At 44.3% G+C, this 27,173-nt stretch overlaps 1 protein-coding gene across 5 annotated transcripts in view; it reads right to left on the bottom strand.

Moving 5' to 3' along the window:
• Positions 1-27,173, bottom strand: part of RUFY3 (RUN and FYVE domain containing 3) — a 167,020-nt gene that overhangs the window by 37,287 nt on the left and 102,560 nt on the right. For all 5 annotated transcript variants that reach the window (XM_040327674.1, XM_040327677.1, XM_040327675.1 and 2 more), the window contains exons 7-11: positions 23,823-23,888; positions 15,288-15,357; positions 13,613-13,693; positions 11,943-12,026; positions 9,327-9,494 (exon numbers count right to left, since the gene is read on the bottom strand). In XM_040327674.1, the coding sequence (XP_040183608.1) occupies positions 9,327-9,494; positions 11,943-12,026; positions 13,613-13,693; positions 15,288-15,357; positions 23,823-23,888 (469 nt within the window). The remainder of the gene's footprint in view (positions 1-9,326; positions 9,495-11,942; positions 12,027-13,612; positions 13,694-15,287; positions 15,358-23,822; positions 23,889-27,173) is intronic.

Genomic DNA, 27,173 nt, shown 5'->3' with positions numbered 1-27,173 from the left:
CCTGTAGCTCTCTCCTGAATTGTTCCTCTGTTATCAGCCAGATAACTCCTGACAAACTCTTGGACACATCAGATAAAAGCAGCCTGAAATTTCTGTCAGGGGAGGTTGCTATTAATAGATTAGCAGGGATCTGGTCCTATTACAAAACACCTCTGAGATTCTCGGTCTATGATGAGAGGGGGGTGTGTGCTATTCCTCCAAACAGCAATTTTAGCTATCTTGGCTGTATGCCCAAACATCACACTCTGTGTTAAATAGGAAGAGAAAAACTAACATGATCTGAACTTTCTAAACAGTATATAAAATGTGAATTTGAAGACAGCAGATATACATTTAAAACCTACATAGGGAGATTTGGTTCATTCCTGTGCATCATCTGAGGCTGTTCACTTCACTGTGTGTATGGAGGGTTTACATCCACTTTAAGTATTGTGAGGTACAATGGGAAAGAGAACTACTGCATATACACTCACCGGCAACTTTACTAGGTACATCTGTTCAAGTGCTTATTAACTACTAGCCGACCAGCCACCGTCATTATACGGCGGCAGGTCGGCTCTCCTGGGCGAGAGCCCGTAGCTATACGTCCGCTTTTCGAGCGGCCACTAGGGGCGCGTGCGCGCCGCCGGAGGCGCTCGCCCCCGACTCCCGTGCCCGGCGGGCTCGATCGCCGCCGGGCACCCGCGATTGCTCGTTACAGAGCGGGGACCGGGAGCTGTGTGTGTAAACACACAGCTCTCGGTCCTGTCAGCGGGGGAAATGCTGATCTTCTGTTCGTACAATGTATGAACAGAGGATCAGTGTTTCCCCTAGTGAGGCCACCCCCCCCCCCCACAGTAAGATAACACACAGGGACATACTTAACCCCTTCCCCGCCCCCTAGTGTTAACCCCTTCACTGCCAGTGGCATTTTTATAGTAATCCAATGCATTTTTATAGCACTGATCGCTATAAAAATGCCAATGGTCCCAAAAATGTGTCAAAAGTGTCCGCCATAATGTCGCAGTACCGCTGATCGCCGCCATTACTAGTAAAAAAAATATATTAATAAAAATGCCATAAAAATACCCCCTATTTTGTAAATGCTATAACTTTTGCGCAAACCAATCAATAAACGCTTATTGCGATTTTTTTTGACGAAAAATATGTAGAAGAATACGTATCGGCCTAAACTGAGAAAAATTTTTTTTTTTTTTTTTAGATATTTTTGGGGGAAATTTATTACAGCAAAAAGTAAAAAATATTTTTTTTTTTCAAAACTGTCGCTCTATTTTTGTTTATAGCGCAAAAAATAAAAACCGCAGAGGTGATCAAATACCACCAAAAGAAAGCTCTATTTGTGGGAAAAAAAGGACGCCAATTTTGTTTGGGAGCCATGTCGTGCAATTGTCAGTTAAAGCGGCGCAGTCCCGAATCGCAAAAAGTGCTCTGGTCTTTGGGCAGAAATATGGTCCGGGGGTTAAATGGTTAAACACAAATTGCTAATCAGTCAATCCCATGGTAGACAACTGGTAGAAGTTTAATTTAAAGCATCAGAATAGGAAAGAAAGGGGATTGAAAGTGGTTCTAAAGACTCAAATGTTCTGTGTGCAGCAGCACCCCAGCCCCCAATCCTTTATTGAACTCCCTGGGATGTGGGTAAAACAAGCGATTGGCATTATGAATGTGCAGCAGACAAATCTGCAGCAACTGTGTGAGGCTATCATGTCAATGTGACCAAAATCTCTGAGGAACACCTTGATAAATCTATGCTACAAATAATTAGGGCAGTTCTAAAGGCAAAAGGTGTGTATGGGGCTTATTAGAGTGGACTCCTTCGCTGTAAGAATCACTGATCATCGCTGGAGCCATGATCGAATTAAGGTTTTCCACTGGTCCTGTTTGACAGGTGTCGACTTCTGTCGAACAGGGAGAGGGCTACACCCAAATCAAAATTCGTCTTGTCCCCATTCAATTTTGATCCGTGGTCACCCACCGTTAGTCAGATATGTCTGCAAAAGAAGAACTCGGCAAAAATCAGTGATAAGCAGCTGGGATGGAATGGTGTGGCTCATATATGCCAATCAACCTTTTTGGTTATCTATAGGACTGTGGTGTGGAAAATAACAAACAGCAAAAATAGGATTTTTATAACAGCTTACCTGTAAAATCCTTTTCTTGGAGTACATCACGGGACACAGAGCCGCATAGCCATTACATGTGGGTTATAGAGTCTACCTTCAGGTGATGGACACTGGTGTAATCAATTAAACAGGAAGTTCCCTCCCTATATAACCCCTCCCCTACTGGGAGTACCTCAGTTTTTGTAGCAAAGCAATAAGTGTCCCAATATCCCCAAACAAGAGGGGTGGGAGCTCTGTGTCCCGTGATGTACTCCAAGAAAAGGATTTTACAGGTAAGCTGTTATAAAAATCCTATTTTCTTTATCGTACATCACGGGACACAGAGCCGCATAGCCATTACATGTGGGATGTCCCAAAGCAATGCTTACTGAGGGGAGGGAGACACCAACAACGCAGACCGCCATCAGACTTGAGGACCTATAATGCTGCCTGCAGCATACTGCGCCAAAAAGCTGCATCCTCTTGCCGTCTTATGTTCACCCGATAGGAATTAGTGAACGTAAGCACAGATGACCAAGTTGCGGCCTTGAAAATCTGCGTCATAAAGGCTTGGAAATGCATTGCCCATAAAGCGCTTACCATCCTGGTAGGGAGCACCCCCACAAAAAAACAGGGGGAATCCTACACTAAACCACAAGCCTGAATAATAACCTGATGAATCAACCTTAAAAACAGTTGATTTTAGACGCTGCCTGCCCTTTCCTGGGGCCTCCTGGTAGCGCAACAACATCAGTTTTCCGTATCCGAGCAGCCGCTTCGGATAGGCCTAGACCCTTCTTACTCCAACGAGAGAGAGAGAGTGTAACCATTTTAATAGCTGACCTGAACACTGCCTGCCCATCTAGGGTCTTCTGGCAGCCCAATAAAAACGTCAGCTTTCTATATCTGAAACCCTCAGATAGGTATTTACCTGCTCTCATCTCAATTGAGAGAAAAGCAATAACTTTTCCTTCCGTGAAACAAGGTTTTGAAAAAAGGGAAGGTAAGAATATCTAGATTCAAATGAATACTAGATCCTTCTAGTAAATAAGGTTGGGTGAGGATGAATATCACTCTACTTGTAAGAATAATTGAGTATGGCTCTATACCAAGAAAGTTGCCAATACTGAAACTCTCTTGGAGGCTACCACAACCAAGAACACCAATGCCCTTGTTAAAGGATGAAGGGAAATATGGTGCATCGGCCCAAGGAGCTGACCCTGTAAGCCGACAAAACTAGAGCCAATCCTCCGAGCACAAGGGCGACCCAACTGGTGGACTTATGCACGTCACCCCTTGTATAACAGCCCGGACCAAAGAGTGTGAAGTAAGCGACCTTTGGAAGCAAGGCCGAGAACGGATCCTTGATATAACTTAAGGCTAGCTCCGTCTCCTTTCCAAATGTAGGAAGGCAGGAATTTTACCTTTGACAAACTTCCACGGATGCCACCATCTGGTTTCACACCAGGAACATGGGCCTTCAAGACTGTAGGATATCTGGTCCTGGAGGCCAGCTCTCTTGTATGAATCAAGGGAATTGCCGCTGATTCTGAAAGCCCCGATCCTCGAGAATGTGGGCTATAATAGCCAGACCATTAATTCACCTGTTGCAAGGCAGGATGTAATACCCCCTGCAAAGTAGGCCTGGACAAGATGTAAGGGACCGTGGGTCCTCTACTACCACCCTTACTGTTCCTGCACCGAGAGGTCGTCAGGGTTATGCCGGAGTAATCAGGCCAGCTTCCGTTCTCCTCTAATGTTGCATAGAAGAAACAAAAGTCGCGGCACTGGGGCGAGAGACACAACCAGTGACAACTGGTCCCCCTGGATTACAAACACATCTGCCCCGCATGCGGGTGGACCCTTTATCCTTGACCCCCAAGCTGTTCAATTTCTTGTTGAGCCTGGACGCCAATACATCTTATGTACAGGGTACTATTTCTGTGACATTTGGTCAGGAAAACAGTCAGGGTGTAGAGGTCATTCTCCCAGAGACACTTGTTGACGGCTCCAGCGAATCTGCATTTCATGAAATGACGAATGTCAATAGGCAAGGCACAAGCTCCTCCTTGGTAAATTAAGTAAATCACTAGTATGGCATAGTCTGATTGTACTCTGACAGAACCAACCTGCCACCTGAACGTTCAGGCCCCTGAGCCAGATGCTCCATTGGTAGCTCTAGCTGACAGATAAGGCTCCCTTGGAACTTGACTACTTCCCCTGGGCCATGGTCTCTTCCTGACCTGGCAAACCCTTTTAGTTAAGAATCACCAAGAGGAATTCCAGCATATCTCTGGGACTGGGTTCTTTGGAAAAAGCTAGGTCAAGATCCACTCTTTCTAGGCCGACAAAATACTGTTTATAACAGCCCTGAATAAAAGTTAGTATAGGGAATTGTCTTGAATGAAGCCAGCATCTTCCCTAGTGCCTTAATCAAAAGGCCAAAAGTAAGGAACTGTTCCTTGCCATGACCACATAGACCAGTTTTCTTATAGCGATGCTCTTGTCTGAGGCCAAAAAAAAAATCTCCTTTTTGGACTGTGCCAAACATACCCAGCTTCTTGTCAAATGAAAGAATGTATCTTTAGACTGGAATCCCAACCCAGATACTTGAGTTCCAGATACTTGACCATGCTGGACACCCTTAGGTCCAGCCATGCTACTGACTGACCCATCAGCAGGAGTTTGCTTCGGTATGCCATTACTGCTATACCCTGGGCCTACAGACCTGCTAGAGGCGGGCCCTAGCACCCTGACAACCCAGGCACGGAGGCTAACCCAAAAGGGCAAGACCACCAACTGGAGATAGTGCTGTTCCCCTGCGAAACGCAGACAACCTCTGCAGACCCAAGTAAATAAACACATATGCAACTGGCTCCCCATATGTGTATGTGGCAAGTGTTAAAGCCATATGCCTCAATGGAAGTGTGTGTACATGGCAGCGTGCGTTCCTGGAAGCATGAATTCATATAAATATGTTTTAAGCAAAACATGCATATAGCATGTGTGCTCTGGAACAAGCATCTTGCAAGCAAGCATGTGCTATAAACGTGTTATGCAACAATGTGCAACATGAACCCATGCAGACACGTATTTCTATGCAAACACAAGGAATCCTGTATTGCTTAATTAGGCCGCCATGTGCAACTTTAAAGTAATCATGCATCCTTATGCAATTCAGCATCTTCCATGCGATCAACATCTTATGCATTTTAAGCACTACTGTGCGGACAAGAACCCTTGTGTGACCAAGGACTTTTGTGTGACCAAGCACCCCTGTGCGATCCAGCATCCTTATGCACTCAAGCATCTTAATGCGACTTTAGGCATTTCTGTGAAACAAGCCTCTCTATGTGATCAAGTATCCTTGGGTAATCCAGGATGCTGTTGATCCGACAACCATGGTTGATCCAGCTTCTTTTTGCATTCAAGCATCTTTAAGCGATCTTTAGGCATTCTTGTAGAAACAAGCCTCTCTGTGCGACCAAAAATATCCTTGAGTAATCAAGGACTTGGGTGATCGGGTAATCATGTGTGATTCAGCATTTTTATGCCTTCAAGCCTCTTTATGCGATTCTAGGCATTTCTGTGGAAACAAGCCTCTGTGTGACCAAATATCCTTTGGGAATCAAGGGCTTGGGTGATCAGGTAATCATGTGCGATTCCAGCATTTTTATGCCTTCAAGCCTCTTTATGCGATTCTAGGCATTTCTGTGGAAACAAGCCTCTTTGTGTGACCAAATATCCTTGGGGAATCAAGGACTTGGGTGATCAGGTAATCATGTGTGATTCCAGCATTTTTAGGCATACAAGCATCTTTATGCAAACTTAGGCACTTCTGTGGAAACAAGCCTCTCTGTGTGACCAAATATCCTTGGGTAATCCAGGACGTGGATGATCAGGTAACCATGTGTGATCCAGCATCTTTTTTGCATCCAAGCAACTTTATGCGATTTTAGGCATTTCTGTGGAAACAAACCTCTTCTGTGTGACCAAACATCCTTGGGTAATCAAGGATTTGGGTGAATGTGTGATCCAGCATTTTTATGCATACAAACGTCTTTATGCGATTTTAGGCCTTTCTGTGGAAACAAGTCTCTCTGTGTAACCAAATATCCTTGGGTAATCCAGGACCTGAGTGATCAGGTAACTAGCATCTTTATGCACTCAAGCATTTCTATGCAACTCTAACAAACATGCAACACCATACAGACAGAAACATGTATCCTTATGCGATCCACAATAAAACATGCTCTGTTACTTGTTTTTATCCCACATGCATTCCAAACGCATGTATCTTATGCAACATGCGGTCTGTTAAAGAGGAAGTTATCCTCTGTAGATGTGCGTTTCCTCAATTAAGAGATGTTAGCAATGTGTACCAGCAACTGTGCATCCCTCAGATGTGCATTTGGTTAGCCTGAAGCCGACACCAGGCTGAGGACCATATGGAGGTCTTACTAGCCACCTATAGGAAAACCTCTCTTTACACTCTAAGGAGAAGATAGAGGCTTTGGCCGAGTAGGCAGAGGGAAATTATATGCAGCATGAATCTCTGAAAAGACTGCAGGTGCAATCAGAACCTGTAGAGCTATTGATAGCTTCTCCTCGTTAGGCTGCAGCTCCTGTCTCCTGTCCTCTGACAGTGAACCTTCATCCCCAGCTCTTCTAATCCCTTTGTTTAAGGATTAAAGCAGGAAAAGGGACACACCCTGCTTTTTTTTTTTTTTTTTTTTGCTTTTTGTGAGGATGCTGCGAACATAGCAGTTAACCTCTTGTAGAACAACAAAAGTGATGCAAAAAACAAAACACATGCAGAGTAGCTGCAATGTTGGGGGAGGCTGCATTGATTGCCTGACAGGTCTGATGGCTCAATCTGTGAGCTGTTTAAGTCTCTACAGGGGAGAATAAGGGGCCACCAGGTTCAGGTGGCGATTCCTTTTTATATTCCTACCCCTGACCTTATTCAATGGGGAGACAAAAATCCTAAGCTAAAAGCAGAGGAGCTTAACCCAGGTGCATCAACAGCTGAAGTCTGGCAGCAACAATGCCTGCTAATCTGCACAGCTAAATGCGGAGTAGGCGTCTTAGATGAATCTGTATCCAACTCACACAAGGTGCTTACGTTTGTGTCCCCCTAGCTTTACAGAGCTCTGACGTCTGGGCCTTTTTGAAGAGCCCTCTCTGCGACTGCACTGAGCCAGTGAGCACGTGCGACATGGTAGAGCCTGAAGCTGAGGAAGTGGGACGCACAATAGACCAGCTAACACTTAAGCTTCCGTCTTTGGAAAGCATGGTAAGCGAAAACATCAGGCATGTCTTTTACTGCCCATAGTAGTGGAAAAACAGATAAGACTTGCAGCTACTCATGGAAGACAATCCTTTGCATAGGATTAAGGGCATTTTTTTTTTTTTTTTATGTACCAGCCCCTTCAAGGGGAGATATATGGGTACTACAGCCATCCTGTCTGAACAGACATAGTGGCCCAGGCTACATGCCGGCTAGGGGAGGTATATGGGTGCCCTGAGCCATCCCGTCTCAGAAGACATTGTGGTTTACATTGCCCATGCATAGAAACATAATATAGGCGAGACCCATAGTCCCCTACAGAAGACCTACTGTCGAACCAAGTCCCGTAGGTCCCTCTCTTACCTTTCCACGCTGCAGGGTATTGCCAAGCAAGAGGCCCAATCTTCCCCCTTCACCGTGGGTATAGTCCTAGACCTTCAGGGACCGGGGTCCATGGCAGGAACACCACACCCCTGGACCTATATAGCACCCTGGCAGCAGAAAAAACATTTGGTCCTTAGAAGGCACAAAGTTCTGGAACCCAGGATCCAGCCCTCCGCAGAGAGGCATTATAGGCTAAACCTCGTTCTTCGTACCGAGGCCCGGGTACCGTCCACTTTGGCTATGAAGCACCTTGGACGGATCCGGATTTATGGAGGCTTTTTACATCCAGCATGGATCCCTCCAGTGGAGCTCCTAAGAGCACATGTTAACTCGTGACCAACACCTTAGACACTGATGAAAAAACTGAGGTACTCCCAGTAGGGGAGGGGTTATATAGGGAGGGAACTTCCTGTTTAATTGATTACACCAGTGTCCATCACCTGAAGGTAGACTCTATAACCCACATGTAATGGCTATGCGGCTCTGTGTCCCGTGATGTACGATAAAGAAATTGGGGTTAGGGGAGGAAGGTTAACCACTTAAGGACCGCCTCCTGCACATATACGTCGGCAGAATGGCACGGCTGGGCACAAGCACCTATATATACGTCCTGTACTTGTACCCAGCCGTGGGTCGCGGGCGCGCGCCCGCGGCGCGCGCCCGCGACCCGGTCCGAAGCTCCGGGTCCCCGGAGCTGAAGAACGGGGAGAGCCGTGTGTAAACACGGCTTCCCCGTGCTTCACTGTGGCGGCGTATCGATCGCGTCATCCCCTTTATAGGGGAGACACGATCGATGACGTCACACCTACAGCCACACCCCCCTACAGTTGTAAACACTCACAAAGTGAAGCCTAACTCCTACAGCGCCCCCTGTGGTTAACTCCCAAACTGCAACTGTCATTTTCACAATAAAGAATGCAATTTAAATGCATTTTTTGCTGTGAAAATGACAATGGTCCCAAAAATGTGTCAAAATTGTCCGAAGTGTCCGCCATAATGTCGCAGTCACGAAAAAAAATTGCTGATCGCGGCCATTAGTAGTAAAAAAAAAATAATTAATAAAAATGCAATAAAAATATCCCCTATTTTGTAAACGCTATAAATTTTGCGCAAACCAACCGATAAACGATTATTGCGATTTTTTTTACCAAAAATAGGTAGAAGAATACGTATCGGCCTAAACTGAGGGGGAAAAAAAAAAATTATATATGTTTTTGGGGGATATTTATTATAGCAAAAAGTAAAAAATATTGAATTTTTTTCAAATTTGTCGCTCTATTTTTGTTTATAGCGCAAAAAATAAAAAGCGCCGAGGAGATCAAATACCACCAAAAGAAAGCTCTATTTGTGGGGAAAAAAGGACGCCAATTTTGTTTGGGAGCCACGTCGCATGACCGCGCAATTGTCTGTTAAAGCGACGCAGTCCCGAACTGTAAAAACACCTTGGGTCTTTAGCCAGCATATTGGTCCGGGGCTTAAGTGGTTAACAATAACTAGTAGGTCTTTGAATTCACTTCATACTGGTAATTTGTTGAATGTTAGTTCCTGACCTGCAGTTTGAAGGAGAGTTCATGCTTTAAGGCCCTGAGGTCGTCAAGTTGTTGTCTGAGAGCTGCTAGTGCATCTTGCTTCTCACAAACATCTTTATCCAGCATCTTCATGGCCATCTCCATCTCTTGTTTCATTCCAATCTGCACTTCTAGTTCCTTTTCTATATCCTGTAAAAATTTGACAAAAATAAGAATTAAAGGATAACTAAAAAATAAAAAAAAATAAAAAAGGCAAAAATGTATTTAATTTTTTTTGGATAGCGTGGAGAGGGATTAGATCACCTATTAGGTTTTTATTGCTGTCTGTGTCCCCATTAGGGAGACCCCCCCCCCTCTCTTTGTTCTTCTGTTTACCATTATCATTGAAAGTAAAAGAAAAAAAAAAACACAGATTTTTGGATTGTCCCCAGAAAAATAATAGAGGTGAAATCTTTCAATGGAGACACTAGTTCTGGTGATCTGGGGGTTCCCATGGAATTCCTTTAATTTGCAGGGATTTCCTCTCGCTTCCTGGTTTTGCTATGGCACAGGAAGTGAAGGCAAATCTCCCCAATGGGAGACAGATGGCAAAAAAATAAACTGACAGGTGTCATAATCCTCCCTTACTCTATCCAAAATGAAAAAAAGCTAAGCATATAGTTCTACTTTAAAATCAGCACAAATGTATTCTAATTAAACAACTGCATCACCTAAAGTATGCAGATGTGTATAGCATGCAGTCAACATTAGATTCTATGACACTCTTGCGCTGTGCAGTTACTTCCTCTGTCCCTCTTATTTTCTTCTGAACAAGAGGAAATAAAAAAAGGATTTTGCGTTAGTAAAAATTTGGTGAGAGACGATTTGCGCTTTTCAGTCTTCGTGCTTTTCAGTCTGTTTCAGCGTGACGAATGTGCCATCTCCATTACGAACGCTAGTTTTACCAGAACGAGTACTCCCGTCTCATAACTTCTGAGCATGCCCTTTCTTCCCCCCCCCCCCGACGTTAAAGCCTACACACGATTGTTTTTCCGGTTGTAAAAAATTACGTTTTTAATGGCACATAACTAATTGCCGAAGACAATTTCAATGAAGGCGACTTCTGCTTATGCAGATTATTATATGGACTGGGGGCCAGATTCTCGTAGGAGCACGTAACTTTGTGCGGGCGTAACGTATCCGATTTACGTTACGCCTCCGCAACTTGGATGGGCAAGTGCAGTATTCTCAAAGCACTTGCTCCGTAAGTTGCGGCAGCGTAGCGTAAATCGGCCGGCGTAAGCCTGCCTAAATTAAAATTGTGAAGAGGTGGGCGTGTGTTATGTAAATTATCCATGACCCAACGTGATTGACGTTTTTCACTTACGGCGCATGCGCCGTCCGTGGAATATCCCAGTGTCCTTTGCGTCAAAGTACGCCACAAGGACGCATTGGTTTCGACGTGTACATAAATGACGTCCAGCCCCATTCACCGACGACTTACGCAAACAATGTAAAAATTTCAAATTTCGTCACGGGAACGACGGCCATACTTAACATTGGTACGCCGCACTTACGCCACCATATAGCAGGGGTAACTTTACTCCGGGAAAAGCCTAACGTAAATGGCGTATCTGTACTGCGTCGGCCGGGCGTACGTTCGTGAAATCGCGTATCTAGCTGATTTACATATTTTGACGCATAAATCAGCGTACACGCCCCTAGCGGCCAGCGTAAATATGCAGTTACGATCCGACGGTGTAAGAGACTTACGCTGGTCTGATCTAATAGAAATCTATGGGTAACTGATTCTATGAATCAGGCGCATAGATACGACCGGCCGGACTTAGAAATACGACGGCGTATCTCCTCTGAGAATCTGGCCCTATGTCTTCAGTTCTTGTTCGAAAAACAAATCTGAAGTTGTGTAGATTCTCACAGAGTTTATGGCTGAATTGTTAATAAAAGACACAATAATAATACACAGTCATTAAAGGGTCACTAAAGGAAAAAAAAAATTGCCTAAAATTAATGTCTGCAAGGTAGACAGACAGAATAGTGTAATGATTCTGTTAAAAAATGAGTAAATACCTATTAAATTCCTTCACCTCCGGCATTCTAGTTTCTGTTCTCTCATTCACTTCCTGGTTTGCATTGTTTGTTCATGTAAAAACTACATTTCCCAGTATGAATTGCGGCACACCCATTAATTCACACCTCCTTGAAGTCTCTAACACGTAGAGAGCGTCCTGCCACACAGATGTAGTTCCCAGGAGGGGGTGAGCACGTTACTGACCATCGCAGTAAAGCCTCCCGTCACGGTGGTCAGTAAAATCAGACAAGCAGGAAGTGAACAGAACAGAGAAGAAATAGAGCAACTTCTGAGCAAAAACGAACAATGAGGAAGTGAAAAGAGGAATGTCTGCAGGTAAAGGATGCTTATTATGAAAAAAAATGTTTTCCTTTACAACCCCTTTAAGTACCTAAACAAGTTCCAAATCATGCAGCCCACTCCATTACATTTCCTTTAGTTGTACTATGGCACTAAAATTAGGTATCTTGCAAGTACACAGTCTGGCTGAACTGTATTTGTGTGGACAAGTAGTAGTAGCTTATCTAATAGTCTTAAAAAATGTTTTTTAAATAAAATCAACATACCAATCTTAACTGAGTTTCTTCTTTTAAGTGTTTCCTGACCTCGCTCAGCATCTGCCCATCTGCACTCCTCTCGTGCTTATTAACCTGAAATAAATGGAGTAAAGTTATGTATTTAGTATGCCTAACCAGAGAAGAATTACTAGTTGGAAGCTTTGATGGCCATTTCATTTTAAATATGAAAAACAGACATAGGCCCGGATTCACGTACAGCGGCGTATCTTTGCGCGGGCGTAATGTATCCTATTTACATTACGCCTCCGCAACTTAGATGGGCAAGTGCAGTATTCTCAAAGCACTTGCTCCGTAAGTTGCGGCGGTGTAGCGTAAATCTTCCGGCGTAAACCCGCCTAATTCAAATTTGGAAGATGTGGGTGTGTGTTATGTAAATGTTATGTGACCCCACGTAAATTACGATTTTTACAAATGCCGCATGCGCCGTCCGTGGACATATCCCAGTGTGCATTGCTCCAAAGTATGCCGCAAGGACGTATTGGTTTCGACGTGAACGTAAATTACGTCCAGCCCTATTCACGGACGACTTACGCAAACGACGTAAAATTTTCAAAATTCAACGCGGGAACGACGTCCATACTTAACATTGGTACGCCGCATGTAAGCCTCATATAGCAGGGGTAACTTTACGCCGGGAAAAGCCCAATGTAAACGGCGTATCTGTACTGCGTCGGCCGGGCGTACGTTCGTGAATTCGCGTATATAGCTGATTTACATATTTCTAGGCGTAAATCAGCGTACACGCCCCTAGCGGCCAGCGTAAATATGCAGTTAAGATACGACGGCGTAAGAGACTTACGCCGGTCTGATCTAAAAGAAATCTATGCGTAACGGATTCTAAGAATCAGGCGCATAGATACGACGGCTCAGACTTTGAGAACCTGGGCCTAAGTCTATGGTAAGAAGACCGTGTTTAAAGCAATTTTTGGGAAAAGGTGGATAGATGAGAAAAAGTCGGCTTCAAAAAGTCAGCACCACAGCAGGATTTTCCAAACTCAAAAATACATCGGGTAAAATTCATGCAAACATGACCTATCAATAAAGCAGTTTTAGCAAAATCCTGTTGTAGTGTCAACTTTTTGGACATTATTGACTTTGATTTGCCTACAGGGGGTTAGCCCCCATTCACACCTAGGCGTTTTGTCGCCTGTAGTGTGACGCCGTAGCAGCCCCGAGACGCTGGAGGGATGAAAACACATTGCCCTCTATGGAGATGGTTCACATCTCCACGCCGAACGCCGTACGCCTGCCGCCTGCAAAAAAGTCCCGGACCTTTTTTTCAGGCGTCTTTCGGCGTTCGGCATAGGAGATGTGAACCATCTCCATAGAGGGGGTGAGGCTGCATTCACAATCGCGGCGTTTTGTCGCCGCAAATCGCGGTACAAAACGCCGCAATTTGTCACCGCAATTCGCGGGACAAAATGCTGCGATTTTGTACGCCTAGGTGTGAATGCAGCCTAAGAGTTTGAGCACCTCTCAACTATCCAATTGGGAAATAGGGTTGAGCGAAGTGTGCTATTTTGTCTAGCGGAGGATAGATGAGTTTATTGCAATAAGTCTTGGTCAGAATGCTACAAGTAAACACAGAAAGTACAACTATCGGCAGAAAATAAGTGACAGTGTAGTGCAGCATGGTGCCTCTGTGGAAAGCTGCCTACCTTGGAGAAGTATGTACTGTCCTCTTTCATTCTCTCCATCTCTTCCTGCATGGTAATAATTCTGTTGTTTGCCACTGCAAGCTGGAAATAAGACAAGAGTAGGATCTAGACAGTCTACTTATTTAGGAACATATTCAGTATAAGGCAGAGATTCTCAACCAGGGCTCCTCCAGAGGTTGGTAGGGGTTCCTTCAGCTTTGGGCAAGTTTTGTCTCTCAGATAAGTTCCCACTGACACCATTGATCTTTTCAGCTATATGTAAGGAGGTAATTCTTCCCAATGACCACAAGTGTAAGGACCATTCTTCCCACTGACATCACACTTATGTATCAGGAGTTGTAGATTTCTAATTTTAAGCAGGGGTTGCCCTTGACCGGAGAACCATTTCAAGGGTTCCTCTGTATTGAAAAGGTTGAGAAAGGCTGGTATAAAAGGTGTACATTTTCTAGGAGTCATGAAAACCAACTTCCTCTGAGCGTGGACCAGTAAAGCAAGGTTAGGCAATTGTAACTAGCCTGCAAGTTTTAAGGAAGTGGGTAATAGGAAATACATAGGCTGACCCAACTGCTGCTTGTCTGCACGTCTGGCTGTTTCAACACGTAAAACCTTCCAACCAGACCAAGCATGCAGCACATCAAGTCAGAGCTGTTAGAACACTTACCGTATTTATCGGCGTATACCGCGCACTATTTTGCCCTGAAAATCAGGGCAAAATCGTGGGTGCGCGATATACGCCGATACCTGCTTTCCCGCCACGAGTTTGAATACTGCGCCGGCAGTCTCGGCGCCTCTCACGCTGCGTCCTGAGCGTACAGGACGTCAGCGCGAAAGTTGCCGAGCCTGCCCGACGATACACGAGTGTACTGCGCTCGGTATATGTCGGCGCAGTATTCAAACTCGGCGCGGTAAACGAGCGGGGAGGACGCCGCAGGAGGACGCCGGACCCGACGAAGAGGACACCCGAAGCCGCAGAAGGACGCCGGACCCGACGAAGAGGACACCCGAAGCCGCAGAAGGACGCCGGACCCAACGAAGAGGACACCCGAAGCCGCAGACGGACGCCGGACCCGACGAGGCCGCCGATGGACGCCGCGCAAGACACCAAAACTGTAAGTACAAAAAAAACTTTTTTTCCACAGGATTCACGGCAACTTTAGGGGTGCGCTGTATACGTGGGAGCGCGTTATCCCGCGATAAATACGGTAATCATCTACTTGTTTTGGGAAGTGATGCAGAAAGCGCCAACACCAGTGGATCGGCATGACAGCCAGCATTTTTCAGGAGAAGTAGACTGTATTAGGCCGTTTGGTAATTGGCAACCATTCTACTTTGCTTTCCTCCAGTTTTTATCAATGTAGCACAAAGTTCATAAAGTGGAACTTGCGCTTATTCGGCTGTGCAGTCGAAAAGGTTTCACTGCCGGGATTCCTTACCAGGAATGGTGGCAGTTGCACCCCAACAGCCGATCCGAAGATTAGCTGGGGTGCCGACATGGCGCCGGAACAGGTAAGTGTCCATATATTAAAAGTCAGCAGCTGCAGTATTAGTAGCTGCTGATTTTTACTTTTTCGTGGGGGTCGGGGGACCTCTGCTTTAAAGTGTAAAAATCCATACTACAAAGTGTAAAAGCAAAAAAACAGTGATCAGACAACTAAAGAATACACGTTTTGCATACCTCTTCCGTTAGCTTTGTGTTTGATTTTTCAAGCGCATCCACCTTTGCCTGAAGGTTGTTAACAGTGGCCCTATTATGAACAGAAAAAAAATGAGGATTACAGAACTATGCAAGAATTCATTATCTGAATTAGCTCATCATGGCTGAAGCACATAATCTTAAACTGTCTGCAGCACTCAAAGGCCTATTTGCCACTTTTGGAGTACTAGAAGCTGCTGAACTGCATTATTTAACCACTTGCCTACTGTGCACATACACCCCCTTCCTGCCCAGACAACATTTTTGCTTCCGGCACTGCATCGCTTTAACTGACAATTGCGCGGTCGTGCGACGTGGCTCCCACACAAAATTGACGTCCTTTTTTCCCCACAAATAGAGCTTTCTTTTGGTGGTATTTGATCGCCTGTGCGGTTTTTATTTTTTGGGCTATAAACAAAAAAAGAACGTAAATTTTGAAAAAAAAAAAAACACAATATTTTTTACTTTTTGCTATAATAAATATCCCATTTAAAAAAAAAAAAAAAAAATGTAATCTCAGTTTAGGCCGATACGTATTCTTCTACATATTTTTGGTAAAAGAATAAATAAAATCGCAATAACCGTATAGTGACTGGTTTGCGCAAAAGTTATATTGCCTACAAAATAGGGGACAGAATTATGATTTATTTTTTATTTATTTTTTTACTAGGAATGGCGTCGATCTGCGATTTTTTTTGGGACTGCGACATTATAGCGGACACATCGGACACTTTTGACACATTTTTGGGACCATTCACATTTATACAGTGAACAGTGCTATAAATATGCATTGATTACTGTATAAATGTGACTGGCAGGAAACCACTAGGGGGCGGGGAAGGGGTTAAATGTGTAGCCTAGTGAGTGTTCTAACTGTAGGGGGAGGGGGGGGTGACCGATCTGTGTCCCTATGTATAAGGGACACAGCATCTGTCTCCTCTCCCTGACAGGACGTGGATCTCTGTGTTTACACACAGAGATCCACGGTCCTGCTCAGTTACTGGGCAATCGCGGGTGCCCGGCGGCCATCGCGGCCGCCGGGCACACACATTGTGTTCCCAGTAACGCGATGGGTGCGGCGCACGAGCCCCCTAGGGGCTTTAAATGACAGGACGTCATATGACGTACTGTCAGAACAATAGGGGATTCCGCCGTCATTTGACAGCGTGCGGGTATAAAGCGGTTAAACACATTTCAATACAGAGGCTAAATTGCAATGAAATACAATAGGATAGATTTACTGAAACTGGTACAGCTGTGCATGGTAGCCAATCAGTCTATAACTTCAGCTTGTTCAATTAGGTTTTCGCAAAAATAACCTGGTTGCCGATTGGTTTCTATGCAGAGCTGCACCAGAGTTTGTACTCTCCAGTTCTAGTAAATACCCCCCACCATGTTTTGTGCACTGTATTAGACTTTGAGAAGCTTTAGTCAGTGCTAGAAATAGCTGGTCAATAGAGTTTCCAAGCAAAGAGACTCTTGTTTGTCCAAATCACTGGCCAAATGTACCCAAGTTTTTACTGGACCACCCATTGGGCCAGATGGACCACACTTTCAAAAAACACAATTAATTCATAATTTGTTGCTTAGAAATGTTGTTTCAAAACACTTAGGCCGCGTACACACGGTCGTTACAAACTGATGAGAATGGTCCGACGGACCGTTTTCATCGGTTCACCGCTGAAGTGGCCTGACGGCCTGATATGCGTACACACCGTCAGTTCAAAATCCGATCGGGTCAGAACGCGGACACGTAAACCACGTACGACGTCACTATAAAGGGGTAGGCCAAAGCCTTCGTCACCGCCCTTGAGTCCGCTTTTGCCAATTCCGTGTAACCGCGTGTTAAAGAAAGATTGGTGAGAGCCGATTCGCGCTTTTCAGTCTCCGTGCTTTTTCAGATCGTATTCTCGAGTTCAGTGTGTGCTTGTGGGTTCGTATTTGTCATTCAGTGCTGGCTTTCGGGTCGTTTCTGCTTTGCAGTGCCGTCCTGTCCGCTCGTGTCTGTGTGGAGTGCGTTCTTTACAGGTATTGCTGGATTTGGGGGTGCTTTCTGTTTGAAGTGCGTTCTGACCAGCCGACCGGTTTGAAGCCATGATGGAGCAGCGTGATTTTGCTAGAATTCGTGCTGCATATGGGCTGTCTTCTGCAGTTCATACTAACTCAAGGACTTTGGCCAGGAACAGGGGGAGGAGGAGTTCCTGGGCCAAGAATTGGTTGCGCCAGCATGACCAATTTTCTCATATGCCTCTGCTTAGGGAAATCCAGGAGAATAATCCTGATGACTGATGACAGGAACTTTCTCCATATGACGGACCCAGTTTTCCACCATCTATTGGATCTTCTGTCCCCCTATATCACGAGGCAGGACACCGTGATGCACCAAGCCATCACGGCCGAGCAGAGACTTATTGCCACGTTGCGGTACCTGGCGACTGGGAGGAGCCTGCAGGACCTCAAGTTCTCGACAGGCATCTCTCCCCAGGCGCTTGGGATCATCATACCGGAGACGTGTTCTGCCATCGTTCAAGTCATGCAAGAGGAGTATATTAAGGTAAGCTTCCTCCTTTAAACATCACAATCTATGTTTTTTTAATGTATGCTAAGGTCTTCTTTTTTTTGCAGATTTCCCTACTTCCCATGATTGCAATATGCTGTGAATGTTCCCTTTTGTCCCCATGCCTGTTTGAAGCTTTCCATGCTCTTTTCTTGTCCTACATGCATCTTTCCCTTCACTAAACCTGTCCAGCATGCTATCCTAGGGCCAAACACACCTAGCCTAGTCATTTTTCAAACTTATTTATGTCTGCTCCCATGTAGTTCTGCCCCCCCCCCCCCTTATTTTTTTTTATTATTTTTTTAAATATTTTTAAGCATAGTACTACCGGTTTAGAATTTTAGGGCCTATACTCAGCTAGAACCCCCCCCCCCTCCCCTAAAAATGCCCAATCAGAGGGGTGAGGAGTCTGATTTAAGTGGGCCTTTATTTTCGGCCATGTAATACTCACTCCAATGCTACTAAATGTTATAATGATGTGGCACAAGGATGTTTTTCGAATTGTGATTGCAATGTTTATTTGGCAAATTTCTAATTGTAATTTTTTGTTTGTCCCCCACAGTTTCCCTCCACGCCACAGGAATGGCAGACTGTGGCTTCCCAATTTGCCCAGCGGTGTGATTTTCCGAACTGCGGAGGGGCAATAGATGGGAAACACGTCCGCATAGTGCCGCCACCCCGTTCGGGGTCGTACTATTTTAACTACAAAGGTTTTCATAGTATCGTGTTGATGGCGGGGGTGTCGGCACAGTACGAATTTTTGTATGTGGACGTGGGAAAGAACGGCCGGCTGTCTGATGGGGGAGTGTTCGCGCAGACGGAGTTTGCCAAGCGTCTACAATCTGGTGGTCTGGAACTGCCACGTGATGAAGACAATTTGGAGGGACTTCCGTTTGTTTTTCTAGCGGATGAAGCTTTCGGCTTGGACCTCACCTCATGCAGCCTTTTTCCCCAGAGGACCCTCACCCCGGAGAGGAGGGTATTCAATTTTCGGCTGGCCAGAGCTCGGAGGGTAGTCGAGAATGCCTTTGGGATACTCGCCAGCCGGTTCCGCCTGTTCCTGACAGCGATACACCTGGCGCAATATATATTGAACACCATTGTTTTTGCCTGTTGCATTTTGCACAATTTTTTACGCAGGCACTCCCAGTCGTACCTAGCCAACATTGGTGCTGAGGCAGGACTACCCTCAGATACCTTTCCTGGCATGGACACTGGTCACGCTGGCTTGGCCCCCCAATCTGCTCGTGAGGCACGCGACAAATATGTTGAGTACTTCATGGGTCGGGGGGCTATTGCTATGCCAGAAAATATTTCTTTCTAATTCGGCCCCCAAAAGAAAGAAATATTAATTACATAATAAATAATTTGACCATTGGAATTTATACAGTTGTTTGTCATCCTTGCTTTGGTTTCATTTCTCTGTCTCCCTGGTTCTCCTTCTAGTGCACTTCTAGTGCCAAATGTAGTTCTCAGTTTTAGTAAATAAACACAATTGCACAGTAGTCACTCATCTACATACTGGTATTGAGCATAGAAAGAAGAAGCCACTCCATTTTAGTATTTCAGGGGTTTTTATTCTGTGCTCAACCTCTTTTTTTTTTCTGGTAACAAAATGGAAAAGTTTTTTTTTTTGTTATTTTTTTTTGCTTATTTAAAAAAAAAAAAAAATTCAAGTTGTACAAAAACCCATGCATTTTTACAAAAAAACAAGATCTCCAAGCAATGGAACTTACAAAGTTCAACCTTATTCCAAACACATGTGATGGGGTGATGTCACCCCAGAACAAGCCAAAATTTGAAGATGCACACATTTTGACTTGCCAAATGGGGAATTCTCTCCTGATACCATGCCAAATGTCAACATGTGCCATCTGCCATCATGGGTGATCAATGGATGTGTTTTGGGGGGCAAACCCTTCCTCTCACCTACTTGAGTAACGAGTACTTGAACCCACAAAGAAAAGCCAATCGATATCCTGTGATGGCAGATAGCACATGTTGATACACTGCATGCATCTTCAAATTTTGGTGTGTGGATTATCCAATACAAATTGGTGTGCAAAACATAACCTTGAAACAGGTTTTGGGGTGCTCGAGTCCAGATGTGAAAACAGCTGTTTATTATCACTGTGTGAATGAATGATTCATGTTTGCCCTTCACATTCTAGTACGGTTGAACAAACACATCATCTTGTCAACATTGTTTATAAACTTTGTTTTAGGCCAAATAGGCATGTCTACAGGTGTGCTTTTCCTGGAACAACGGAAAACATCGGTTTTGTGAGGAACGATGTGGAGGAACGATGTTTACTACGAACTGGAAAATAATACACTTTGCAAAAACCAACAAATAACTTTGCCATGTTCAAAAGTACAACCAGGCCAAAGAAGCACATGGAGAAAAACATGTTCACAAATTAGAAAGTCAATTGCAAAAAACACATTCAAATTACCTACTTTTTTCAATAATTCGCTTGATCCTCCTATACTGCTCTGGCTCACGCAGTTTCAAGTCCGACCATCTTTTTCTCAGCTGCTCCTTGGACCTTTTGACCCCAAATATGGCATAAAGTCTCCTTGCCACTTTATCCATTATTTTTTCCTTCCACCGATTAGGGGTGTTATATGGGCCATAATCCCCATCATAATCTTTCCTCCGCAGTATGTCCACCATCTCCACCATTTCTTCTAGTGACATATTTGTCGCTTTGTAGCGCCTGGGCCTGGATCGTGACGTTCCCACCTCCTGCCTTTCCTCGTCGGGAAAGGGTAACCCACACTCCTGTGACCCCGCCATATTCTCGTTTCACAATGATTTAAAAGGCGTGGAAAAGAGGGAAGGGGCGGGGAAGGGGCGGGCGAAGAGGGCGGCGCTTCACGAATGCGTGGGTATATTAAAAACGACGTGATTGCGTGAGTTTATGCGGAGTCTGCTCGAGCGGAAGTGTGTAACGGCAGAAACGAAGGTACATTTGAAAATAGAACCAGCAGAGGCCTAGAGGGTTTATATGTTGATTGCACCCTTGCATGATTATTTAGCTTGGGGCCCACCATGCTATTTTGATATCCATTTGCTTGGAGACTGCTTCAAATATATACGTGAGATTGCAAAACATCATTATTTTAGTGTGTAGCACATCAGGCAAAGATTGTGATGTTGGACAGAGGTAATTAGCCAGTGTATCATCTCATCAATTCTGAGGGGCATGGTATCTACACTGAATAGTGCTTTGATGAATGCTATCATTACTTTGGAATGTTATTATGCCACTTATTTAGTGAAATGTAAACACAGGGTTTGCAGGTAAAGTCAGCATTTTCACCAACAATGGGGCAGAGCTGGGCATCATTTTAGCAGCAGGAGACAGTGTGTTTGAGGCTCAAAAGATTGTGCGCAGATTCTGACAATGTCAAAGCTGATCCAAGTGGTTCTAATTTTGTGTTTTTTGTTATTCTAGAAAACCATTTAAACGATGGACCAACTCAATCTCCAGGAAAATATGAGTCGCTTAATTGACAAATATCGTCAACTGCCCTTCCTTTGGGATGTTAGGCACCCAGCCTACCATAAGGCAAATGTGAGAACGGCAACACTCGACCAAGTTGCAGCATACATGCAGACTTGGATACCGGAGTGCACAGGCACCATGATTAGGGACAAAATAAACATCAGGGGCACATACAGAAAGGCCTACTTGAAAAGACATAAATCACAGAGGTCAGGAGCAGCAGCACGTGCTGCAAAGGAGCCCAAGCTGTGGTACTACACGGAGCTCAGCTTTTTGGAGGATCAAATGGATGGCCGGGATTCACTTTCCAGTCTTCCTCCCACCCTTCCTTCCAGGTTTCCTTCCAGCAGAACTTCCACGGATCCCCCCACCCCTGCAGAGTGCGAGCAGGAGCTGGCTGACATCAAGGAGGCAGATCTGCCGGGCTTCAGTGAGGTATAGTAGTTTACAACATATTTCTTGGCTGCAAAATCTTGTTGGTTTATTGAGATGAATTTGTTAGCAACAAGGAAAGCTTGGAAACACAAACAAAAGTTGTGGGCAGAAACAATTGTGTCAGGGATGCCAACTGCAGGGGTCAGAATGAGAGTCAGTTCAATTTCAATTCGGAAAAAAAAAAAAAAACAGTCAAGAGCATGAAAATGTGTGTGATTGATTGTGCAAAATATTAAAATATGTCCCTTTTTACTACACAGGAAGAGACCAGCCAGGAGGCGGCAGCTCCCCAAGATGTCAGCCAGGCGGAAGGGGTGAGTGGCAGCCAGGAGGAGGCCGGTCCAAGTGGATGTCAGCCGGTCCCCAGGCTCAGCACCATCTCCCAGGTGCCTCCCCTCCAGATGCGCCGACCAGGCCAAAGGAGGCGCTTGAGGAGGATAGCCTGCAGGTCATCAGGGAGGCAGCTGAGATCATGAGGGCCCCCCTGAACCCAACAGAGAGCTTTAGCACTTCTCTCTCCAATGATCTGCAGGAATTGGGGGAGGAACAAAGAGGGCTCGCCAAAGATATGTTGAATCAGGTCATGTGGTGGGCTCGAAGGGACTGGCTGACAAAAGGACACTGAGCTAAGTGACCCGGCCCGGACTGCTGCTCATCTTATGACTCCTGCTGCCACATCACCACCACCTGCAAGGGGCCGTGGAAGTTCTGGTGCAAGGCAGCCTAAAAAAGGAAGGCTGTAAGGAAGACCAGGAAGTGAATCCCTGCCTTCCTGCTGATTTTTCCAAAAACTGAGCTTGGTGTAGTACCACAACTTGGGGTAATTTATGCCATTTGCTGTTGCTTTTGATTTCTGTGATTTGTGTAGCACATTGTGACTCCTGATGTTGTTTATTTTGTCCTTGATCATGGTGGACTGTGCCTTTGATGTCCATAAAGTCTGCATGTATGTTGTAAATTGATCGAGTGTTGCCGTTCTTTTTATTATTTTATTTTGCCAGAATAAATGGTAATTTATTTAACGTTACAACCTTGTCTATTGTGTTTTTCTGGTGAATAGCCATCAAACATTTCCAAAATACAATGTGTAATTAACAAAGGACACAACCTCCTTGAGGGGGAGGGGGGCATTGGTGTGATTACTTGACCAAAAAAAAGGCTAAACTCCAAAAAAAAAAAAATTATCTCACCCCAAAAAAACAAACATTGGTGTGGTAACTTGACAAAAAAAAAAATAACAAAAAAATATTGAGTACAAAGAAATATTTTGGAGATCTGGCTAGGGAAAAAAAAGATTCCAAAAAAGGAGATCACAAGCAAAAAAGAAAATAATTCTGTATGGGAGAACTCTGGCTAAATAGCATCAGCTAAACAACATGTTTATTCTAGCAATAGAGAAAAGAAACAAATGCTCAGCAAGAAACGGAACACTAATTTTAAAAATGTAGAATGTGCCATCTCCAAAACGAATGCGAGTTTTACAAGAACGAGCGCTCCCGTCCCCTCATTTAGTCTGAGCATGCGCGGGTTTTGAACAGATGCTTTTGTGTACTAACCATCGGTTTGGACCGAACGGTCAGCGGTCCATCGGTTCGATTTTAAAGCATGTTTTAACATTTTGGACCGAGGGACAACAGACCGATGGGCTATACACACGGTCAGTTTGGACCAATGAAACTTAACCTTGGTCCATTCTCATCGGTTTTGTCCGACCGTGTGTACGCGGCCTTATGATTGCAGATGCTCAGTGACTGTTTATTGTGGGATCGCGCAGGATCCTAGTCCTCGCCCCTACTCTTCATTTATGCATTTCAAGAGCTATACACATTTTACTATCAGGATTAGTATCCTATGTCAAGCAATCTGAACGTTGCCTGTTGGGAAAGGATATATGTTAATGCTTACCGGGTGGCATATCTTCTATACAAATTTAAGAAAAAAATACATTTTGTGATGCTTGGGATTCAGGAAGATTATGAAAAAGTCTACATAAATCACATGCTTATACTTTACCCCAATTGTCTGTTTAGTTCTTCTACATAATTCTTCTGGTCAAGAATAGCTGTTATTTGTCCATCTCTATGTGAAGAAGAAAAATTAAACAAAATAAGATCTTGATTGAAGAAAAAATAAAGTGAAAGCAAGCATAATAAAAAGCTAGTAAAAAACAAAAAAACAAACACCTTTTTATTTTTATTTTTTATTTTTTTTAACAGAGTGGAGGAAAAAGTATCCAGCCTTCTAAGACGTCAGCAAACATGAGCAAAACGGTTAGGGGCTGACTTTTTAATGTTTTTTTTTTTCTATTTTGCAAATGCCCAAAACTGGCCTTAAGATGGTTGTAAAGGTTGTTTTTTTTTCTTTGCGGGGGATTAAAATAACAAACATGCATATACACACCTGCTCTGTGCAATCCTTTTGCACAGAGCAGCCCCGATCCTCTACTCCTGGGGTGCCCCACCAGCACTCCAGGTCCCTCCTCTTCATCTAGTGCCCCCATGGAAAGCTGCTTTCCCTGGGGTCACACATGCAGGCTCAAACTCGAGTCTCGCTTCTATGTCCATTGACACAGATAGTGAGATTTGATTGACAGCAGCAAGAGAAAAGGGCTCCTGCTGCTATCAATCTGTCCAATGAGGAGAGGGACAGTGGCTGGAGCTTTTGCACTCGTTCATATTGTTGGATTGGATGGGCTCTGGTAAGAAAAAAAAATAGAATGCAATAAGGTGAAAAACCTTAAGGCTTTAAAACAACCACTTTAAAGTTGACAATAAATAGGAATCTGGATATAGCCAAAAGAGACATAAATCATCTTTATAACTATGCTGTAAACATTACAGATATATTGTAGTAAAAAGCTTTGTACCAGCTAAGATCTGCCTAAAACCGATACCTGTAAACTCAACAATTAAAACAGTTAGTTGTAGTTATTTTGCGCTCTGTAAAGATAATGAAAGGGAGTTGTTGGTTATTTTATGTTACCCCAACTGGTACCTGTCATTTCCGAACTAGTATTGCAGATCATTGTAAGGCACAGTGGGTTGATTTACTAAGACCCCTTTGACACTGGGGTGGTTTTCAGGCTCTTTAGCGCTGGAAATGGCCTCTGTTAAGCAACTGAAAACCACCTCCTATTAATTTAAGTGTGACTTTTCACTTTGGGGTGGTGCGCTTGCGGAACGTTCCGAAAAGTCCTGCAAGCAGTATCTTTGGGGCGGGTTGGGAACGCTGTATTTAGAGCTCCCAAAACGCCATGCCCATTGGAATTAATAGGCATTGCTTCTGAAGCGCCTGAAAAGCAATTCGGCAACACAGGAGGTTTTAACCCCTTCTTTGGGGTTAAAAGCATCTCCGTAACGGTTATGCCTCGTACACACGTATGGGATTCCTGGCGGTAAAAAGTCCACCTGAGGGGAAACCCAAGAACCTGCTCGGTAAGTGTTTCCCCCTACACACAAGAGGTTTTCCTGAAAGGAAAACTGTGATTGAGCTTTGGTAGGGAATCCCGGCCGTGTGCATGCTCCATCGCAGTGTTTCCCATAGGAAAACTGCCGGGATAAAGACCACCGGTAATCCCAGCAAAAAAAACAAACAAACGAGAGCTGGTTCTCTTTTTCCTGGCAGTTTTCCTGTTGGGAAAACTGCCATGGAGAATACACACGGCCAAAAGCTCTCATGGCAGTTTTCCCAACGGGAAAACCGGTTGTGTGTACGAGGCTTTAGAGGCATGTGGATTCCAGAAGCACTTTCAGACACTAATCATTAGCACATGGATAAGAATCTTTATGTAAGATTTTGATTCAGCTAAAGTTAAATGCCTGTTTTAAATGGATCCTTAACTCGGAGTGTTAGCTTTGTGAATTGAGCCCAAATTAGGTTGTTATTTCTTAGGCGTTGCAGAGGGACTATAAAAGGGAAAATTTAGATATACATACTACTTCCAGGAAAAATTAAAAAAATGTCCGACAAGAATAAAAAAATGTTGTCAGTGTTTAGGGTACAATCTATATTCTACAGTTTGCAATGTGCTGCACTTACAGAAACCTGAACCTAAGAAGTGTGAATACATATATAGTAAATAACACCAACAAAGTTTCCCATTGAAGGTCACAAAATGAAAGCCAGTCTCTAACTAGTTGCTTTAACCACTTAAGCCCCGGACCTTTAGGCAGCTAAATGCCCAGGCCAAGTTTTGCGATTCGGCACTGCGTCTCTTTAACAGACAATTGCGCGGTCGTGCGACATGGCTCCCAAACAAAATTGGCGTCCTTTTTTCCCCACAAATGAAGTTTTCTTTTGGTGGTATTTCATCACCTCTGCGGTTTTATTTTTTGCGCTATAATCAAAAATAGAGCGACAATTTTGAAAAAAAATCAATATTTTTGACTTTTTGCTATAATAAATATCCCCCAAAAACATATATATATATATATAAAAAAAAAATTTCCTCAGTTTAGGCCGATACGTATTCTTCTACCTATTTTTGGTAAAAAAAAAAAAAAAAAAATCGCAATAAGGGTTTATCGATTGGTTTGCGAAACATTTATAGCGTTTACAAAATAGGTGATAGTTTTATTATTATTATTTTTCTTTTAACTACTAATGGCGGCGATCAGCGATTTTTTTCGTGACTGCGACATTATGGCGGACACTTAGGACAATTTTGACACATTTTTGGTATCATTGTCATTTTCACAGCAAAAAATGCATTTAAAAAATGACAGTTACAGTTTGGGAGTTAACCACAGGGGGCGCTGAAGGAGTTAGGGTTCACCTAGTGTGTGTTTACAACTGTAGGGGGGTGTGGCTGTAGGTCTGACATCATCGATCGAGTCTCCCTATAAAAGGGATGACACGATCGATGCAGCCGCCACAGTGAAGCACGGGGAAGCCGTGTTTACATACGGCTCTCCCCGTTCTTCAGCTCCAGGGAGTGATCGCGAGGGGGCAGCTAGAAACGAATAGCCGCGCCCTCGTCCCGGATCGCTCCCCGCGGGTTACCGACCGCCGCATGTACCGGGGGGGGGTTCCGATCGGACCCCCGACAAGGCGGGGACATACATGTACGCCCATATTCCTGTACGTGCCATTCTGTGGTCGTATATGTACATGCGGCGGGCGTTAACCGGTTAAGTAAATCGCCCTGATCTTTATTAACTCCAGTATTTTTTCATAATCCGCTCCACTATTTTCAGCGCCTTGACAGCTCTTCTGCCGGCAAAATATTCTATATTCTGTTCTGCTCCTAAAATTAAGACTAAAGAAGCAGCTGTAAAGATGGTATGTAGCACGATCATTCAGTCTAGCTAGGAAGAGATTTGCTTCTGGCTGTGGATGGGCTGATTTTTGTCTCTTGATAAATGT

This window comes from Rana temporaria, chromosome 1, assembly GCF_905171775.1.
Source record: "Rana temporaria chromosome 1, aRanTem1.1, whole genome shotgun sequence".
Taxonomy (NCBI): domain Eukaryota; kingdom Metazoa; phylum Chordata; class Amphibia; order Anura; family Ranidae; genus Rana; species Rana temporaria.
This window is presented reverse-complemented; position numbering and strand designations above follow the sequence as displayed.